The 21,163-nt window shown below is 39.7% G+C and overlaps 1 protein-coding gene and 1 non-coding gene across 2 annotated transcripts; both read right to left on the bottom strand.

Annotated features, from left to right (window-relative positions):
* Window positions 1-794: 794 nt before the first annotated feature.
* PRKRA (protein activator of interferon induced protein kinase EIF2AK2) lies at window positions 795-21,031 on the bottom strand. Its single transcript, XM_065880613.1, has 8 exons — window positions 20,848-21,031; window positions 20,122-20,291; window positions 16,497-16,578; window positions 13,797-13,875; window positions 12,630-12,747; window positions 10,728-10,822; window positions 4,573-4,747; window positions 795-1,471 (listed from the first exon to the last, which is right to left on the bottom strand). Exons 1-8 carry the CDS (start codon window positions 20,910-20,912, stop codon window positions 1,314-1,316), a joined length of 942 nt encoding a protein of 313 aa, XP_065736685.1. The 5' UTR covers window positions 20,913-21,031; the 3' UTR covers window positions 795-1,313.
* Window positions 8,698-8,804, bottom strand: LOC136126206 (U6 spliceosomal RNA). Its single transcript, XR_010656095.1, has one exon. It is a non-coding gene; the product is annotated as a U6 spliceosomal RNA (small nuclear RNA).
* Window positions 21,032-21,163: the final 132 nt, after the last annotated feature.

The following is a 21,163-nucleotide window of genomic DNA, read 5'->3' on the forward strand; positions in this document are numbered from 1 at the left end:
TTAATGCTCCACTTTATGCCTAAACTTTGTTTCCAGTCTGTGTGTTCCTTAACCTCACCCCCAAAATAACCGAAATCCTGATTTAATTGACGTACACATGGCTTATAACGTGAAACTAAGTTAAATGCTCTTTAGAGCTTTAAACAAGTTACACACACTGGTTTCCCTTTATTATGTAGGTTTATTATTCTCAAAGGATTGCACTCAGGTTATCTTTTTTCCAGACAGAAAAACATTTGTTACATACTTCCTGCTAGACTGACACTTGAGGTTGTCAACATCTGCCTTTATCACTGAGCGCTCTCTTCCTCTCTGAGGTATTCCCTGATCTACAGGTGTAGCACTATCAGCTGGCACTGACAGATGGCAGACTTGAGGTGTTATGAGATGATATATGAAAACATAAAAGGCAAAATTAAAATTTGCTCATGAGACTTATTCCCTAACCTTTGAAGCACTCACTATTTTGTTTGAAACATTCTTGTAACTGAATTGAGTGCACTGGAAAGTTTTGTTTCAGTAATTCTAATGCTTTTTCAACTACTATGCGTCTATGAATGGTTATATGTCAAAGCATAAGACAACGCTGCATATGCGTAGAGAAAATACGGAAGTGATTCATCACATATACATTTGTAAATTTTTGGTTTTTTTTTTTTACCTTTGACTCTAAGAAGTAAACTAGAGATATGTAAATAACACAGTATCCACATTGTAATGTTACAAGAATGGCTAGAAAGAACAGGGCCACAGTCGAGTCAGTAGCACTTTAATGAAATGAACAGAACCCATTATAACAACAGCTCTTTATTACATGGATTCGAATACACAGCAGACCAATCACGTTCCCTGAAATTTAACAATCACATTCAATTAAAACCTGTTAGTGCGTTCCTCAACACTAATTCTAAGGGGCTTCCTTCGAAATCCCTTTACAAAGCCTTGCACAAAGAAGAGGTTAAGCACCAGTAGGAAAGACTGTTGCTAGCAGTTTTATTTTATCCTCCTCCTTCATCGACAACAACAATCATGCAGTTTTTTTCCTTCTATGTACATGGCATTGTAAAATGGGTGCTACACTCTGCATATGGTACAAAGTTTATAAATACAATATACCAATACAAAGTCGAAGCCATTAAAAACATCTTAATAACAACTACCAGGAGATAATTAAATCTGGAGTGTTCATGGAATCTATGAAGAGATTTAGAACCAACACACAGAGTCAAACATTCTAGTAAATGTTTTACTTGGGAAGGGGAGAAAGGGGGACTTCTTATGTGCTACTGAAGGGTTTTCTCATTGCTCCACGTTTACTTCCTTTCTGCTATTATCTTTAAATACTGCAGAGCATTGTGAGCTGCATCACTCTGCGCACTGCCGCAGGAGATCCCCGAGCCATGACAGACTGTGATGGGACTGGTGGACAATTCAGCGAGACATTGATACTGTCCATTGGCACTCAGTTCTTCTGCAATGACACATTCAGACGTGATGATTAATGCCACGTGCATAGAAAGCAGATCCTTTGTAAAAACAATACAATTGTTATTACCGTCTTCCTCCCTAAGCATCCATGGTATACTACTCCACTTATCATCTTTGTCATTCTTGTACAAACTGCCCAGCTACAGCGGTTCTCAAACACAGCTGTGCTTCATAATCACCTGGGGGAACTTTAAAGAAATCCAGGTGCCTGGGCCACACTCCAGCCTGCTCTATCAGAAACGCAGGGGTAGGGGTTGGAGTGGCCAGATTCCTGCATTTTCAAAGAGATCCCAAGGCAATTTTAATGTGGTTAGTTTAACAGTGTTTGCAAATTACTGAACCACAGCAACTTTTTTAAAATGGAAAAAAAATTTGCTGGAGGACTGGAGAGACTGTATTTTCCACTCTGAAGTCTAGAGTTATTTTCAGTAGACACTGAACCAGGAAATACACGGTTCAGGGCAAAACCTCCCTTGTGATGTCATGTTCTTTGGTTATTAAGTCTGTGCAGAGAGTTTAATTCCATTTTGTATATTTGTTTAGGATGTTTTAAAACAACACTGAAACCCTGAAAACAAACGGTCTTAACATCTGATGAATCACTCTTACTAAAGATGGTTTATTGAGACAGGGAAAGGAGTAGAAACAGGTGAGTTGTTTGAAATTGTGATGATTAAATGTTATTTCAGCTAGAATCAATATAGTATAAAATATCCAGATACAATGGGATTATTTAATGTGTGAAGAGGCTTTCTAGTTCTAGCATCTAGGTTCTTTTTTTTTTTTTTCTTTGCAGTACGCGGGCCTCTCACTGTTGTGGCCTCTCCCGTTGCGGAGCACAGGCTCCGGACGCGCAGGCTCAGCGGCCATGGCTCACGGGCCCAGCCAGTCTGCAGCATGTGGGATCTTCCCGGACCGGGGCACGAACCCGTGTCCCCTGCATCGGCAGGCGGACTCTCAACCACTGCGCCACCAGGGAAGCCCTAGGTTCATTTTTAAATTGAGGTAAATGTCACATAACATAAAATTAACCATTTTAAAGTGAACTATTCAGTGGCATTTAGTACATTCACAATGTGGTGCAACCACCACGTCTATCCAGTTACAGAACATTCTCACCATTTCATCACCCCAAGGGAAAACACTATCCCCACCCATACCGCCCAGCCCCTGGCAACTACCAATCTATGGGTTAACCTATTCTGGATAGTTCATGGAAATGGAATCATATGTGACTTTTTTTGTCTGTCTTTCACTTAGTATAATTATTTTTGAGGTTTATCCATGTTGTAGCATATATCAGAACTTCATTCTTTTTTGTGGCTGAATAATATTTCATGGCATGTATATACCACAATTGGTTTATTCATTCATCTGTCAATGGACGTTGGGCTGTTTCTACCTCTTAGCTATTGTGAATAGTACTGCTGTGAACATGTGTGTACAGGTATCTGTTGGAATACCAGCTTTCAATTCTTTTGGGTACATACTTAGCAGTAAAGTTACTAAGTCATATGGTAATTCACTTGAGGAGCAACAAAACTCCTCAAATTTTCCACAGCAGCTGAACTACTTTACGTGTTCACTATGTAACATATGAGGGCTACAATTTCTACAATTGGTTATTTTCTATTTTATTCATCATAGCCATCCTACTGGGTGTGAATTGGTACCTCACTGTTGTTTTGATTTGCATGTCCCTGATGACTAATGATAGTGAGCACATTCTCACGTGCTTCTTGGCCATTTGTAGATCTTCTTTGGAGAACACTGAGGTTCTTTTGAAAGTAATTGCATAGAAGTTAGTCAAATTAACTGACTGTGGTTTTTATTTTTTATTTATTTTTATTTTTTCTGACTGTGGTTTTTAAACTGCTGTTCTATGTTTACAAGAACTATTTAGTTCTTAAAATTGCTAAGGAGCATTTCAAAGTCATCATTAATTTGTAATCTAAAAAACCATCTCAAGTTTCCTTCTTTTCCCAGATTCAAAACCTTCCATAGTCATATTCATGACATGGCTTATTCATCTGTGTCTCAAACACCCAACAATGTGTAGATACTTAAGAAATATTTTTTGAATGAATGGTTTCTCAATCAGCTACGTTTTCTGATCATCTTTCTAAATTATTCCCCAGGTTCTGCATAATTCTCAGTATATTGAGGCACTGTACCTGACCCATCATTCAATCCCAAAGTAGCAGAGAAAATTAGAAGTTCTTTCAGTCCCGAAACACCCTACTTTCTCAGTGCTAGTAGCTCGGACAAGCTAGGTCCCCCCAGGTCACTAAGGCTAGAATAAGGGGTATCAAATTCTTCACATACTATACTGATGTTAAATCAAGACACCAAAAACACACATGAACACACACATACAAACAAATTAGCCAGTTATAAACTGCATTAAAAGAAAATCCACACTGATTGCTTTCCAATCTGTCTGCATTTGTCTATCTGAGTGATTATGAGCTAGAAAAAATATAGCAGTTCATAGCTGAGGTGAGATAAAACTATAAATTGTCCCCATTTATCTCCCAGAAGTGGTACACAGTGATAAAGTGGAGAGACGTCTGGCCTGACCCCCACAAACTTGGTACTTGTTCTAGAAATGTGGGTGCCTTTTTATTTGTCAAGCTGCCCATCAGGGCTGGTTTAATAGGTATTATATCAGCAGGGACTCTTCTAATCTGGCTCTACCACTGACTAGCAGCTATGTTATCTCAGGCAAGTTTCTCAACCTTTCTTTGTCTTACTTTCCTCACTTATATATAAGAATAATAGAATCTACTTCACAGTTTGAGGATTCTGTGGGTTGAAATATGTTATGTCCTTAGAACAGTATCTGGCACGTAGTAACTCTATAACTCTTAGCTATTATTGTTTTTACTATTATAACTGTATAGATGTTACCTCTATTTTTATTGTTTATAAGAATGGGACATACCAATGATATATGTTACTGTTCTAGTAATTATATATAGTCAGAATCCCCAATCAATGAAAAAAATTATAATAGAGGTTTTGTTCCTCAAACATTTAAAAAAATAAACAGGTTTTAGCATAAGCTAAAGAAAAAAATCATACCTATATCCAAATATGTTATATTAAAACCTTGTTCCTTTGCAATTTCACTAAGCAGCTGGATGTAATCTGTATTTGGAATACTGAGGAGGCTTCTTTTCAGTAAGTTGATCTTTTCACCAGGAGAATTCCTCAAGGAATGCCAAGTACAACCTAAAGAATGTCCTACCACATTTGTCTGAAAAACAGAGACGAAAGTTAAGACTCTTGGACTGGGTTCCAACGCTATTATAAGTATTAATTAAGCACTCACATTTAATACTTTATAAAGCATGTTTAAACTTTCCGATTTAAACTAGATAGCACTAACAAGCACACACATTTAACAAACACCACAATGTTAAAGAAAAAAGAATGTGCAATAATATACTGGAAGTATTTAAAAATACCTTTGTATAGTATAAAGGTCTCAGTCAAAATTTCTGATGGTCACGTTAAGATGTATAACATATTTAAGAGCACGATAAACAAATCTGCAATACAGCTGACCCTTGAACAACTTGGGGGTTAAGGCAGCCGACACTCCTCACAGTCAAAAGTCCATGTATAACTTATAGTTGGCCCTCTGTATCCACAGTTCTGCATCCACAGAATCAACCAACCGTGGACTGCAGTATTTACTATGGAAACAAATCTGCATATAAGTGGACCTGAGCAGTTAAAACCTGTGTTGTTCAAGGGTCAACTGTAATCGAGTCTGCCTAATGGAGCAATTTACAAATTAAAATATAAAGGAATTTTCATATCTTTATGGCTTCTTGTATTAAATACCAGTCTCTAACTGACAGCTGTAAAGCAGAAAACAAAGAAACTGTAGACAAGGTGAAATGTGCAAGTTTGAGAACAAGACGTTCAAATGAATGGCATGTCAAAAAATTCTTATCAGACTTATCCCAGAACCCAACTGAGTTTGTTTTTTCCTGTTTTCTTTTCTCCTTTTCCTCTTTTCTTTATTTTCCCCTCTATCTTTACTTTTTCACTTCTGTTCTTAGAATACTTTGCAGTTCCATGTTAGTTTATGGTTTTTAAATTGCTTTCATATAATATGCCATTAGAAAAACCACAAAAAACTACTCTCTGAAGTAAGTAGGGCAACCTGTCCTTTGGTGTTATTTATCAATGAGCTTGACAGAGGTTAAGGGATTTTCAAAAGATCATAGGGATGGCCATGATAAAGAATTGGGTAATTTTTGCATAATTTGCAAAATTTACCAAGTAGAATTTTACATTCCTTGACTGGAACTTTAAAAAATGCTGTTTTTAAAAAGTCATAGGTCATCCATATAGTAAAAGGATACCTGTAACAAGAACAAATACATACGAAGAACAGTCTCTTTTCCTTGCTGCCCCTTCCCCAGACTTCTGCTCCACTCCCCAGAGATACTTGCTATTAAACACCTCTTCAGTATACTTCCGTACGCATTCTATGCACGTTTAAGCAGACACATGTATAATCTTTGTAAACAAAAATGATAGCTTACTCTTCTACACCTGATACTGTTAAGTTTTCTCATCTGTTAAGTTTTCTCATATCACTGCACTGCACATACATGCACTACAGTTACCTTACCAGTCTCCAACTGTAGGTTTTAGGTTGTTTCTGGTTTCTTTCACTAACAGTGTTACAATGAAACTCTTTTGCACTTGGATGACTTTCTCGACAGAATCATTTCTAGAAGTAGAACTGCTGAGTCAAAGAACATGTATGCTTTTAATTTTGATAAATATTAATACTTCCAAACTGATTTATGAGCCAATTTATACTTCCATCAAGTGTCTTGGAGGGTGTTTGTTTTCTCACACCCTAGCCAATACCAGGTATTGTCAAACTTTGTAGGTTTTGTCAAACTAAAGGTGAAAATAGTATCTTGTTTAACATGCATGAATAAAGTTGAACATTTTTTTCCCCACCATTTGTATTTCTTCTGCTGGGTTGCCTTTTTTATTGATGTGTAAGCTTTATGTTTGGTATTGAAAACAGTCCCTTCCTACTCATGTGTTCAAAACAGTTTCTTCTTACTTTGTTTTTATTAGTTTTATTTACAGACATTTTGCTGTGCAGTGTAGGTTTTATGTAGTTAAATTTGTGAATCTTACTTTACAGCTTCTATGTTTTAAGTTATGCTTAAAAAGGCTTTTCCATGCTAAGAATTTTAAAAGGAAAGCTCTTCCATGTTTTCTCATACAGTTCCAATTCTTACGTTTAAATCTTTGATCCATTTGAAATTTATTTTAATGTAAGGAATAAGGTAGCAACCTAAATATATCATACACCTGTGTGCATGTGTATTCCGCCACCCCTCACCTCCCCCGACAATGTGGCTGTAAGTTATTTCTATACCATTCATCCTCTCACCCACTGATGTGAAATCTCCCTGTTGTCATATACTATCTTCCTATATGGATTGGCATCTATACCTATCCTCTGTCTATTGCGATACAAAAGCTGTTTTAACTACTATAGTTTTATAGTATGTTTTATTTTCTGGTAGGGTATAACCCCACCTCCCGTACTCTTCCTTTTCAGTTTTCTTGGCTATTCTTGAGTTTATTTTTCCAGATAAACTCAGTAAAGTTGTATCAAGATCCAAAATGAATTCTGGTAGATTTTGACTAAGACTATATTACATTTTCATATATTTACAGTATTGAGTCTTTCTATCAAAAATAGATAGCTTTACATTTATTCAATTTCTGTTAAATCCCTCACTAGAGTTTTAAAGTTTTTCTCATATGAGTCCTGCACATTTCTTTCTAAGTTTATTCCCTGTCATATTATCCTCTTTTCTACTATTGAGAATAGGATCTTCTATATTCCATTTTGTAATACTGATAAATAGGGAAGCTATTAATTTTTTCTAGTATGCTTTTTCAGGACAGAGTTCTATTTTGCTATAAAATGATCAATGTTATCAAGCTTCATACATTTTATTATTAAAAGTAATACACACATACAACAAAAAAATTAAATAGTACAGAATTATAAAAGCAACAATCCTCCTCCCTACCTTCAAGTCCTCTTTCCAGAAGCAATAATTTTCACCTTTCTATTTTTAATTATTCTGGTGGTTACCTTTGTAACAGAAATAATATGAGAAAGCTATTGACTCTGTATATTAATTTTATGATCAGTTACCTTGATGAATTCTCTTATTATATCTGGTAGTTTTTCTCTAGGGCTTTATAGGGATACAATTATTTACAATTAATGATCGTTTCTATCTCCTCTTATTTCCAACCTCTTGTTTTCTGATTATGCTGGTTGATACTTCTAGAACAATGTTTAAAAAAAAGGGTATCAGGAATTCCCAGGCAGTCCTGGGAAGTGGTGAGGACTCAGCACTTTCACTGCTGAGGGCCTGGGTTCAAACCCTGGTTGGGGAACTAAGATCCCAAGAGCTGCATGGTGTGACCCGAAAGAAAAAAAAAAGGTATCTGTGGGCATCCTTACCTTATTTCTGAAATTAATGGGAATGGATAAGACATGTAAACATGTACCCATGATTTTGATTTTTTTCCTGAGGTATATATTTTATTTTATTTATTTATTTATTTTAACATCTTTATTGGAGTATAATTGCTTTACAGTGTTGTGTAGTTTCTGCTGTATAACAAAGTGAAGCAGCTATATGTATACATATATCCCCATATCCCCTCCCTCTTGCATCTCCCTCCCACCCTCCCTATCCTGCCCCTCTAGGTGGTCACAAAGCACCGAGCTGATCTCCCCGTGCTATACAGCTGCTTCCCACTAGCTATTTTACATTTGGTAGTGTATATATGTCAATGCTACTCTTTCACTTTGTCCCAGCTTACCCTTCCCCCTCCCTGTGTACTCAAGTCCATTCTCTATGTCTGAGTCTTTATTCCTGTCCTGCCCCTAGGTTCATCAGAAACATTTAGATTTTTTAAGATTCCATATATATGTGTTAGCATATGGTATTTGTTTTTCTCTTTCTGACTTACTTCACTCTGTATGACAGTCTCTAGGTCCATCCACCTCACTACAAATAACTCAATTTCATTTCTTTTTATGGCTGAGTAATATTCCATTGTATATATGTGCCACGTCTTCTTTATCCATTCATCTGTCAATGGACACTTAGGTTGCTTCCACGTCCTGGCTATAAAAATATGGGACGATTCATGAATTTGCATGTCATTCTTGCACAGGGGTCATGCTAATCTTCTCTTTATCGTTCCAATTTTAGTTTCTGTGCTGCCGAAGCGAGCACTGAGGTATATATTTTAAATCACAATAGGGATATTTTAAAAGAGTTTATCAGTAATGACTGTCAAAATTTTTTTGGCATCTATTGAGAGGATAATGTTTCTCTCCTTTAACACATTAATGTGATTAGTTATAGTAATAGATTTACCAACACTGAAATACTCTTACAGTCCTAAAATAAACCCTACTTGTCTATGGTATATTATTCTTTTAATGTTCTACTGAATATTAAGGTGTTTCACCATAAGGGAGATTAATCCATAATTTTTGCCATTGGGATTTGCTATTGTCAGATATTAGTGTTATGTTAGTTTTGGGAAATAAATTTAGAAGCTTCCCCTATGTTATATATATTAACTGCAAGAGTTTAAATAGCATGGAAGATTATCTCTTCCTTGATGATTTAACAGAATTCACCTACAAACCTGTGTTTTGTGATTATGGTTTCATCTCTAATCCAGTTTTAAAAGAAGTGAATGCAGTGTTTTATATTTTTCTATTAAAAAAGCAAAATCAAAACTATATTACTTACTCAGATATAGTCTTTTTTCCCTACAGAATGAGCCCTTTTTTTTTTTATCAGAAGCTTAGGACACTCCTATAGTCTTCACTTTTCATTTCCTACCTAACATCCTACTCTCAGATAATGGACCACCATACATACCTATATACAAATATCAGAATCTCAATTAATATATTATGTGTAGCCCAATCTCTTAAGTTCTCTATCTGAATACCAGCTGCCTACTCAACATTTTCACTTAGCTACTCCACAAACATTTCAAATTCAATGTATCCTACGTTTAGCTCATTATCTGCTCCCCCTCAAATCCTACTCATCTTCTGTGTTCCCCATATTATTGAATGGTACCACCATCTACTCTGTTGCCAAGCTAAAAATGTTTATTTCTTTCTTTTTCCTTACTCCCTACATGCAATCAGTTACCATGCCCCATTCACTTCAGTTTTCTAAATAATTTTTAAATCGATCATTTCAACTGCCACTACCTTAGTCTAGGCCACCATCATTTCTCATCTGCTTTTCTAAAACAGCATTGTAGCAGGTCTCTTTGACTCTAATATTCATTCACTCACCATAATGCAGCCAGTGATTTCCCTTCTAATGTATAAATTGGATCTTGTCCTTTACATATTAAATTTATTTAATGACTTTGCACTACCCTCAGGATAAAGTTCAATCTCCTTAACATAGTAGTTCCTGCAAGATTCAATCCCTCTTTTCCTTTCTGGCCTCATTGTTTGAGACTCCCTCCCTCCAAATCTATGAATATGCTCCAGCCATCCCAAATTACTCTGCAGTCCTAGATCACATAAAGTGTTTCACTCCTGGGTCTTTGTACATGGTCTTTCTTCTCTCTGGAATTCTTTTTTCCTGTTGTCATCCTATAGGTCTCAGCTCAGCTATTACTTCCTCCAAGAAGTCTTCCTAAAACCCCGTCTTAGTTGGATCCTTCTCCTACGTTCCCAAGACGCCTCTGGAAGGACCAGTCTGTAAGGTTCTTTTCTCTTTCAGTAGGCTGGCTACAAACTCCTTAGGGCATCAAGCTTGGCAAATAATGAGTTCCCTAAATGTTTGCTGAGTGGATAAATGAATGGATGAACCAAGAGATGGGAGTGAATTGTCAATCTGAAGGCAAAAGTGGCACTAGTGACTTACCATCTTTAGATACCATCATATTATTCTGAATCTGACTGTGCCTCCCAAACTCTCTTACCTGGCCACGCCTGTGATCCTGGCTCACATACTGCAAGCAGCTAAAATTGGGGTAGTGTATTACTCAACAGTTAAGAGATTTGTTTAAAACTGCAACTCTGAAGTATCTATACAAAAAGAAATCTAGAGAAGTTTCCTACAGCAACAGATGTTTAATCACATTAACATTGTAGACCTCCGATCATTACTCACCAAAGAAATGTGGTTCTCTGGAGAGATATTACTGAATTTGGCAAGAAATTTCTCAGCAGCATTTCTCTTGGCTTGTTTCTTTGATGCCCCCTTTCCTAAATAAAGAAAAAAATAGTAGGTTTAGAAAATAAGCTAGTGTCCATAGAGAATGACCAAATGTTTAATGTACTGTGTTTGGTCAGAGAACAATCTCATGGTTTTTGTATACTATTCTTTTTTTTTTTTTTTCCCGGTACGCGGGCCTCTCACTGTTGTGGCCTCTCCTGTTGCGGAGCACAGGCTCCGGACACGCAGGCCCAGCGGCCATGGCCCACGGGCCCAGCCGCTCCGCAGCATGCGGGATCCTCCTGGACCGGGGCAGGAACCCGCGCCCCCCTGCATCGGCAGGCGGACTCCCAACCACTGCGCCACCAGGGAAGCCCGTATACTATTCTTTTACAGACGTGACATCTTTACTTGTTGTGCTTCATACAACTGTTAATGGTTACATTTTTGAAGACGTTTCTTTAACAGTTTATCTTTAATAGTTATACTTTGTTTTTCTTTAACAGATGTATCTCCCTATGTCTAGCTTTAATGAACCATATTTGGTTTAATTCTGACTAAATATTCAAATTTACCAAGGTACATTAGAATTACAACTGCTATCTCTCAATGTCTATTTCTTGTTTATAATCTCCTATACACTGATAACTATGTGGAATTTCTTTCTTTAACATGAATAAGAAGGGCATAGGAGAGGCTAGAGTTGAAAGACACTATCAATATCATCTACTTCCATGTTTACAGATTTAAAAACTGAGATCTAGGCAGGGAGATTAAGCAATTTACCTAACCTTGCAAATCAAGGACTGCATCAAGAACAGGAAGCTGAGGTTCCTGCTTCTGGCCTAGGGCTTTCTGCACTGGCCCACACTACCTCTCAAGGGCAAACAGCTGCTTATTATTTAAGACTAATATCTAACCAAGGTAAAATTCCATTTTAAGCCACTTAACAAAAACATGCTAGAGAAGTTAAAATAGGAATCCTCAGGAGTACTTTATTAAGTGACTTTTTTCTCATAGTCTGTGGCCTTTACAACGTAAAGTTGTTGTAATGTAAAAGGTTAATTTCTACTTTATTTTTATCCCACTGCAATTTTTTGCCATCAGCCTCTTATTAATCATCTTGTTTTCAAATGTAATCTTCTTGTCCTCCTATCTTCTAGAATAGCTATTGAAACTCCAAGAGATTTACTACTGCTTTTTTCTCCAAAATGATTTTTAAGTCCCTATTATATCAATGAAGACTGTTTAAAGAGTCAATTATTTATTTGTTTATCCATTACCAACTCATAATTTTAAAAAATATCAAATTAAGAAGTTAAGTATTCTTAAGCCAAACATTTATACTTAAATTCAACTGCAGAAGACTTCCCTGGTGGTGCAGTGGTTAAGAATCTGCCTGCCAATGCAGGGGACATGGGTTTGATCCCTGGTCCAGGAAAATCCCACATGCCGTGGAGCAACTAAGCCTGTGTGCCACAACTACTGAGCCTGTGCTCTAGAGCCCGCAAGCCACAACTACTGAAGCCCGAGTGCCTAGAACCCGTGCTCTGCAACGAGAAGCCACCACAATGAGAAGCCTGCGCACCGCAACAAAGAGTAGCCCCCGCTTGCCGCAACTAGAAAAAGCCCGCGCGCAACAACGAAAACCCAACGCAACCAAAAATAAATAATAAATTTAAAAAATTAAAAAAAAAATTCAACTGCAGAAAGTTAGAAACAGTAGACCAGGAGTGTCAGTTTTTTTCCCCATAGAAATATTTGAAAAGAAATCACAACAGAAATTTCTATGGTCATTCATCTTCTCAAAATATTTCAAATGTCTTCAACTGTATGAGGGTAAAAAGGAATAAGTACCAGTTTCCATGAATGACTCTAGCCTGCAAATTGTGGTATATTCTCTCTTATGAGCAGGTCCTCCCTCCTGGGAAAGGGTATATTCAGGAAGTCTCCAGCCATGATGAATAGCCAATTCCTAGAAAATCGAGATGAGGATTTATTAGTAATTTTTACTATGCAGTGGCTCAATCACACAAATGATATTCTCTCATGATTTTGATCCCATATCTATTTATATGTTTGCAAAGAATAATGATATTCTGCAATGAAAAAAATGAGAGAAGGCCCTCTATTTCCCAGAGATATTCCTGCATTTTATATCTTATAGGCCCACAATACCAAAACGGAAGCAGTTTTCCTGTGGTGAAGCAGTGAATGGTGTTCTTCCGTTAAGCTGTAGTGAGTTGATATCAAAGAGTTCAAACAGAAAGACAAGCTACGTTCAGCCTCTGGGAACATCAGAGAGGACAGCTACAGGTCTCACAGCCATCAGTTCCTAAAGCCTCTCCCCTCCTAACTATAACCTTCCATACCCATGGCTGCCTAACTAACTACATTCGATCGAGAGCAGATGAGAAGCAGACATCAAACAAACACACCTGGATGAGGTTGAGGAAAGAAGGGGAAGAAAACTACAGAAAAACTCAGAGGAGGAAAGAGACCAAAGGACTGGTTGGATAATAGGGAGGGGAGTTGTCCAACAGAGCACATGGATAGTCTGCAAGGAGGATATTCTGCACACAGAAATTCAAAGCTGAATATATTTTTTCGGTAGAATAAGCAAATAAGCAAACGACTTCCCTTTTCTTGAGTTAGGTTACTCAGTTTGGGTTCTTATAAAGTCTTCTCTCTCAACAGAAGTAGAGATTTGTCACAAGAGTGGCAAGAAATATTCTTAAAATATAAAACACTCTACCCATGTGCACTGAGGTCCTGCTGATCTCAAATGAGAATTCCACAAACCAAAGGCAGATACTGTATATGGAAGAAAATCCAAAACGTAAATAAATAGGAAAATAATTTCAAGTTAGCACTTTAACATCTAATGATCATAACCTGGAACACAAAATGTTATACCATCTTTAAAATATTAATTCCTTCTCTCAGCCCTTATGATATTATCAAAATTTATGGCATTTTTTTCAGTAGACAAAAAGTTAAGTATGGAAAAACTGTGCCACTTACCTGTAATGAACCAATAGGATTAAGCTGGTTCTTTGGTTGCTTGGAAGGGTCAGGCATTAAGGGATCTGGAACTGCAAAGCTAAACATTTTTATAAAGTGTTATAAAACAAAATAATCTCCCCTAAATTATTAAGTAAAGGACAAGCATTTTCAATTTAGCTTTCCATGCCTTTGCTGTTGCCTTTCCTTCTGCATGGAATACCCTTCTCGTCCACCTCTTCTGTAAGAATCTGATCTATCCATCATCCAAGGTATACCTCAATTGCCACTTCCTCTCAGAAGCCTATTCTTTTACCCCAGTGGAACATAACTTCTCCCTTCTTTGAACCACTGTAACATTTGGTTTGACCCTTTCTTAAACAAATTATTTTACCATAAGTTGTACACTCTTACAAATACATGTGATTTGTCTATCCCTCATCACACCTCTCCCCTGTTCAGACTATAAAATCCTTAATGGTAGGGCCTATGTATTACTTACCCTCATAAGCCTTGCAGTGCTTTATATATAATAGATGCTCAATAAAAATGTATTTAAATAAAGCACACTATTGTTACAACTACAAAAAAAGGGAAGACTAACAGGAAGTTTAGCCTGGCAATGTAAACCATACAGATCATAAATGTAGCTTTTTCATCCAGATAATTATGGAAGAAAGACCTGGTTTGATCTATTATCTGCTCTATGCTAGGATAATCTTCCTAAGATTTATATGTATCCTGTATAAAATTGATGGCCAGCATGAACCTGATTTGAGCATGTGGGGACTGTGATTAGAGAAAAAGAGAACAACCTCTTCTAAGTAGTGTGAACTTAGTAGTTACTTGGGTGATGGATGCCTAATGTGGAACAAGCTGCATTTCAAGGTTACTGCCACCTAAGCAGCTAGAGGCATTTCTTCCATGACCAGTGAGGTTGTTATTGCCATTTCCTCAAATTTCTTTTCTTTTTTTTTTTTTTTTTTTTTTTATGGTACACGGGCCTCTCACTGTTGTGGCCTCTCCCGTTGCGGAGCACAGGCTCCGGATGCACAGGCTCAGCGGCCATGGCTCACGGGCCCAGCCGCTCCACAGCATGCAGGATCCTCCCGGACCGGGGCACGAACCCGTGTCCCCTACATCGGCAGGCAGACTCTCAACCACTGCGCCACCAGGGAAGCCCTCAAGTTTCTTTTCTACCTGTCAGAATTTCAAGCTTTACATAAGCTGATGAGATACAAATATTCACTTACAATGCTGTACACTGAAGCTACCCAAGTAATTGTGATGGAGAAGTGAGAAAGTCTCTATCATATTAGGCCACTTTCAGCCTGATTTACAGCTTAGCAATTCCCATCTTATCTGTCAAGAAGCACAAATACATAGTAAGGTTTGTTAGCCTTTTTTGCTGACAAAGTGAAGTGCCCATGTGCAGAAAGTACACTCTGTATACTAATTTCTATGAATATATGCAACACTTTGGGTTGACCTTTGGATTGCACAGAAATGGCATGGCCATCACCAGCAAGGGGAAAATCCAAAACCCGCCATGTCACTTGGCATGTCCAGAAAGCTAGCATAAATCATTTATAATGTATGACCCTAGTCATTTTGTGAGATCCAAGGCTTTTGCTGGTTGGTTCTAAACTACCTAAAAGGTTTAGAATTACTAAGTAAATGGGAGGAACACTGCATGAGAATCTAAATATCAATATATCCCTAAGCCAGAAGTTCTTCTATGACTAGGAAACAAAAAACCCATCCTAACTTCCCATGGGTCTCTGCTCTCAGCTATGAGCAGATATACCAGATTGTACTCCAAATATACTTGAATGTGCGTAAAGGGAAGAATTTACAGGCAAAATGTGCTCCTGGATGTGCCCATTAGAAATCAAAGGACACCAGTTTACAATACATGAGATGCTCCAGGACCAGTGCTCCTTCCAAAAGCACCTAATGTGATAACAAATTTATTTTGGAAATATTTGTCAAGTATTAACATCCCAGGGGCTTCCCTGGTGGCACAGTGTTTAAGAATCCGCCTGCCAATGCAGGGGACACAGGTTCGAGCCCTGGTCCAGGAAGATCCCACATGCCGTGGAGCAGCTAAGCTTGTGCGCCACAACTACTGAGCCTGCGCTCTACAGCCCGCGAGCCACAACTACTGAAGCTTGCGCGCCTGCAGCCTGTGCTCCGCAACAAGAGAAGCCACTGCAATGAGAAGCCCTCGGCAGCTAGAGAAAGCCCGTGCACAGACACAGAAGACCCAACGCAGCCAAAAAATAAATAAATCAAATAAATGTATTAAAAAGAAAAAAAGAATTAACATCACATTTAGAAGGAAATCTCTTTGTCTCCTTTCAAATTCGAATTTCTAAAAGAATACTTTTAGCTGATCTTTTTCTATCTCACACCTTGTTTTCTTCATTGTAGAAAGAAACTCTTAATCCAGTAAGATGTTTGCCAGAAACACTCTGGTTTTCTAGTGTTGCACCTCATCTACTAATTAATAGAGCCTTCAACTGCCAATTAATAGCTGGATTTAATTTCTTACAGATAAAGTTGTCTTTAGTGGATGACAGGTCTTCACAAGGAAATAGAATTTTAGAGCTAGATATTAACAACTGTTTACTTTGTTGCTTTTGTGAGCATGTTCAAACTTTTAACCTTACCTCAGCCATGATATTTTTGAGCTGCAGAATACAAAGAAATTTAGCTCACCAAATACTTGCATTGGCTTTCAAAATGTTTATGGCAGCCTCTGCAGCTCTATGTTTCGCCAGCTTCTTACTTGTACCTTCACCTGAATTAAGGTTAAAAAAAAAAAAAACTCTTTACATGCTGTGAAAATGTGAGGCTTACATAGATGTTTGCATAATACAAAACAAAGCCACTACACATTTTATATATATACACACTAGGTAATAAAAACATACACTTGCATACAGTTATACACTGAAATAAAATACCATATTAAGTTAATACATTAAAAAATCCCTGTGATTTAAAAAATTATATGTATTTTTGTATACCTGTATAAAAATCATCACACAGGTATACATTATACATGCTTATTACATAAAGTAATAAAGTAGACTATGTCATACCTTCTGAAGAAATGCAACTTATTCCATTATTCTTAGAAAGGAAATTCTTCTATAGCAACAAGTTTCCTTTAAAGGAGCCACTTACAGCAACACCGTTTGTCAGCAAAATGTGCACACTTTCACTGTAACAACCCCTCCTATACTGAATTAAACCCCTCTGCTTGGCTAAGCAGTCATGACTACCTGTTGGATACAGTGGGGGAAGGTTTGTATAGGGAAGAAGTTGAGAGATTACCTTAAGCGTCTTCCATATAATCTGTATCCCTTACATGGGTAGCTAAGGGGGCAGAAGGGACTAGGCCTGACTAATCACTGAGACTGATGCCTAATTTTAGTAAGCAACCACACAAGTAAATTGTAAATTCAATCTTTTTCCTTCTGACTTCAAACTAGGTGTTGAGAACCTTTCCAAAGTGGTATCAGAATGCTGATGTCCATTCCTCCTGTGTGGAGGAAAGAAAAGGAACATGGAATAAATTTCAAGCATGGCTCTCAAGTGTCGGAGACCACATAAACCACACTTATTTATCCACTAACATAGGTATTAAGGATATACCCTTGACCAATGTGGGAGTTAGGGGCACCGACCCTCTGCACTGTTGAAAATCTACCCATAATTTATAGTCAGCCCTCTGTATCTTTAGTTCCTCCATTTCTAGCTTCCTCGGAATCAACCAACCATGGATTGTATGGTACTGTAGTATTTACTACTGAAAAAGATGCTCGTATGAGTGGACTGCGTAATTCAAAACCGTGTTGTTCAAGGGTCAACCGTAGTAGAGAGCTAAGCAGGGTCCCTGCCCTTAAAGAGCATACAGCCTAATGTGTGAGATTCTGTCTATAAAAAGACATCTGGGGGCTTCCCTGCTAACGCAGTGGTTGAGAGTCCGCCTGCTGATGCAGGGGACACGGGTTCGTGCCCTGGTCCAGGAAGATCCCACATGCCGCGGAGCGGCTGGGCCCGTGAGCCATGGCCGCTGAGCCTGCGCGTCCGGAGCCTGTGCTCCACAGTGGGAGAGGCCACAACAGTGAGAGGCTTGCATACCAAAAGAAAAAAAAAAAAAGACGTCTGAAATGTGGAGTATCACAGCAGGCCTAAGTGCAGGTTGTAGGGTAGCCTACAAAAGGGATAGCTCCCCTACTCTTGGTAAGGATTCAGAAAGGTTTCATGAAGGAGGAGATAACTAAACAAGGACCTGAAAGATCAGTAAAAGTTAGTGAGGTGAGGAGAGCTGGAGGATTAGGAAGAGCACTGTAGGTGGAGAAAGTACTTGCAGAGCCTCAGAGGTAACACACAGCATGGTGTTCTCAGGCCCCAAGTTGTGGGGGACAGTAAAAGCTTGAGGAAAGGAACTTTGAGGCAAAAGGCTAGAGAGCTGAAGGGTAGGAGAGGTCAAAGAATGGTCTCCTAAATTTGTGCTTATCAAACTAGGAATTGCCTGGGAATTTGGTTAGAATGCATACTAACAGTAGGTGTTGGATGGGGCCTGATATTCTGCACTTCTTTCAAGTGCCCAGGTGATAGCAATGCTGCTGTCGACCACATTTTGAGAAGTAAGGTTGTCAATGATGTTAAGAAATTTATATTCATCCAGAGGGTGATGGGAAAACCACTGAATGGATTTTAAAAAGAGGAAGTACATGCACAGATTTGAATGCCAGAAAAAACACTCTGGTTTTTGTGTGGAAAATGGACAACACAAGATAGAAGCTAAAAGAGCAGCTATGAGGCTGCAACTATAATCCATGTGGCTCGGATAGTAGCAACAGAAAGATGAGAGAAGCAGACAGATTCAAGAGAATTTAGGAAGTAGGATTTGGGGGCAGACTGGACAATAGGCAGAGGGAGAAGAAGGGGTCAAGAAGGTGAAACCCAAATTTCAACTGTAAGCAGACGGGTGATGGTGGTGCCTTTACTGAGCTGGGGAATGCAGGGGAAATGGATTTGAAAGAGAAGATGGATTCAGTTTGGGACAGTGAGAGACTGAGGTGTCTTTGGGTCATCCAAGCAATAATGCCTAGCAAGCACAGGCAGATACACTGTTCTGTAACTGCACCTGGGCTGAAGACAGAGGTTTCAGAATTATCAGCCTTTAGATAGTATTTGAAGCCACGGAGGTAGATAAGCTTGCACAGGAAGACAGGACAGTGTGAGAAGAGTAGGGGGACTAAGCAGTTGCCACAGGTTGTTAATCTCTGATCTAAAACACACTGAAGGGAAAAAGGCTACTTTTGAGTTTTCACTGAATATTCTAAAATAGACCAGCTAAAGCAGTAGTGCAAATGTTGATTCCATGGTTCATATGAGGAACCTTCTAGCTACAATCTAGCTACAATCCACCTGCCCCACATAGACAAAAAAGCTTCAAAATTTTCTTAAAGTGGCTTCAATGAAAATAGCGGAATCCAGATTTTCAGGGACACAAACAAATGATGCCTTCAGATTACCAGATGGTGGAACTTCAGCCTTCTTGCTGAATTTTTTTCTTGGCATTCTTCCAAATTAAATTTAGTATTCAATATTTTTTGTGTTTGCAATTAAATAGATACATAAGGAATAAAATGTCTACATTTACAAATGGGCTACTTCAGTTATCATTTGCTCAAGTTCAATGACCATAATAAGGTGGATCTTAATTTTGAAACTTCATTGCTGTGTGACCTTGGGCATGTTTCTTATAATCTCTCTGGACCTATTTCCTCATGTATAAAAAAGGTGACAACATCTTATTAAAGTACTGTACAGTGCCAGGAACTAGAAGCTGCTATGCAATATAGTGTAGTTGAGCTTTCCGCCTTCCTCATTTTGCTTGGATACAGAACCGAGTGTGGTACAATGGGCCCAAAGTGCCAAATGAGTCCATACATAGAGGGGAGCAGCTCAGAAAATTCTGGGGTCATGCCTCCTGACATCTGCTATAACCTATGAAATTTGACAGCACCTACTGATTCATCTATGGCTGCTCCAAGAGCCTTTCCTGCTTCTCCCTAATTCTTGGAAGATCCCTAGGAGGATCCTAGGGTATGTTTCTGAGCTTCTCTTGGTATCTGGGGAACAGAAAATTAGGGAGAGGATCAGGAAGTTGGAAAGTCCCAATGACCTGAGAAAGGTATCAGTTTTAAGAGCCTGCTCCTCACTGTTGTCTCTGGTAAAAAGGGTACTTTTCCGAGCTAAGAAGCAATACCAGGTCTTGACCCGCCAACCCACATGGTCATCGGGGTTCGTTGTGCATACAGACCTGTGCAGGTTATGTCACCAACGGTTACTCTGAAGGTGAAAGTGGGCACGTGTATTTGCACATCGGATCTTTCACATTCATAAACTGGGATGTTCTTGGTCTTCATGCCGTATTCATGTAATACCTGAATTGGTGTTTTCCCTGGCTTAGCTGTGATCATCTTCCCCAAACTGCAAAAACCAGAAAAAGCTGTGCTTTGCATGTCAAAGCGGGGAGGGAAGCAGAAGCAAATAAAGACTAGTTTTAACAGCCACCAACGGTGACGCCGGAGGCACCGAAGCTCCCCGTCGGCCAGGGCTAGAGGTGGCGAGGCGCGACAGTCTCCCGGCCCCGCTGCGGCGGGCGGCGAGCAGGGTGAGGGAGGTCTTTAGGGAGACAACTTGAATGCGGGTAGGAGGGATTCGCGGGGGAATCGGGAGGTACGCTCGGGTGCTGCAACCTCCCGGGACCAAGCCTATAAACCCCTTTCCCAGGCGGCGGCCGGGAACCACCGCCGGCCACCCCGAGCCTCCCGAGGCCGCAGGAGGGGCGGGGCCGGGCCGTAGACCCCGGCCCGCTAGCCGCCGAGAGGGCGGGGCCGAGCGCCCGCCAGCAGCCGCGAGGACGCGAGCGCCAGGAAGGGGCTTTACCCAGAATGCCGCTGGACAGCCGGCTCCCCTGCCCCCTCCTCTATTGCCCACCACTCCCGGCCCTGCCCCGCTCGGTCCCGACCGCCCGGGCGCTGACCTGAAGGTCCCGCTGTCCTCGCGCTCCAGCGGCGGAGCCGCGCCGCGATGCCTGCTCTGAGACATGGTCAGAAGGGACGGCTTTGCGGCGGGAGGAAGAGCAGTGTGGAGCGACGTCTTCGCTCCGCGGGTCGGTCGGTCGGTCCCCGAGAGGAGCGAGCTAGAGCCGACGCCACCACCTCCTCCCCTCCTCCGACTCCCCTTTCCCTCCCCGCTTGCGTCCCTCCAGGGGATGGGCGGGGGGCGGAGGCGGAGCTTCTTTGCGGTAGCGCCGGTCCAGGCTCCCGGTCACGCCTCCTGCTGTCCCGGCTCGGGTA

Source organism: Phocoena phocoena, chromosome 7 (genome assembly GCF_963924675.1).
Source record: "Phocoena phocoena chromosome 7, mPhoPho1.1, whole genome shotgun sequence".
In the NCBI taxonomy this organism is placed as follows: Eukaryota; Metazoa; Chordata; class Mammalia; order Artiodactyla; family Phocoenidae; genus Phocoena; species Phocoena phocoena.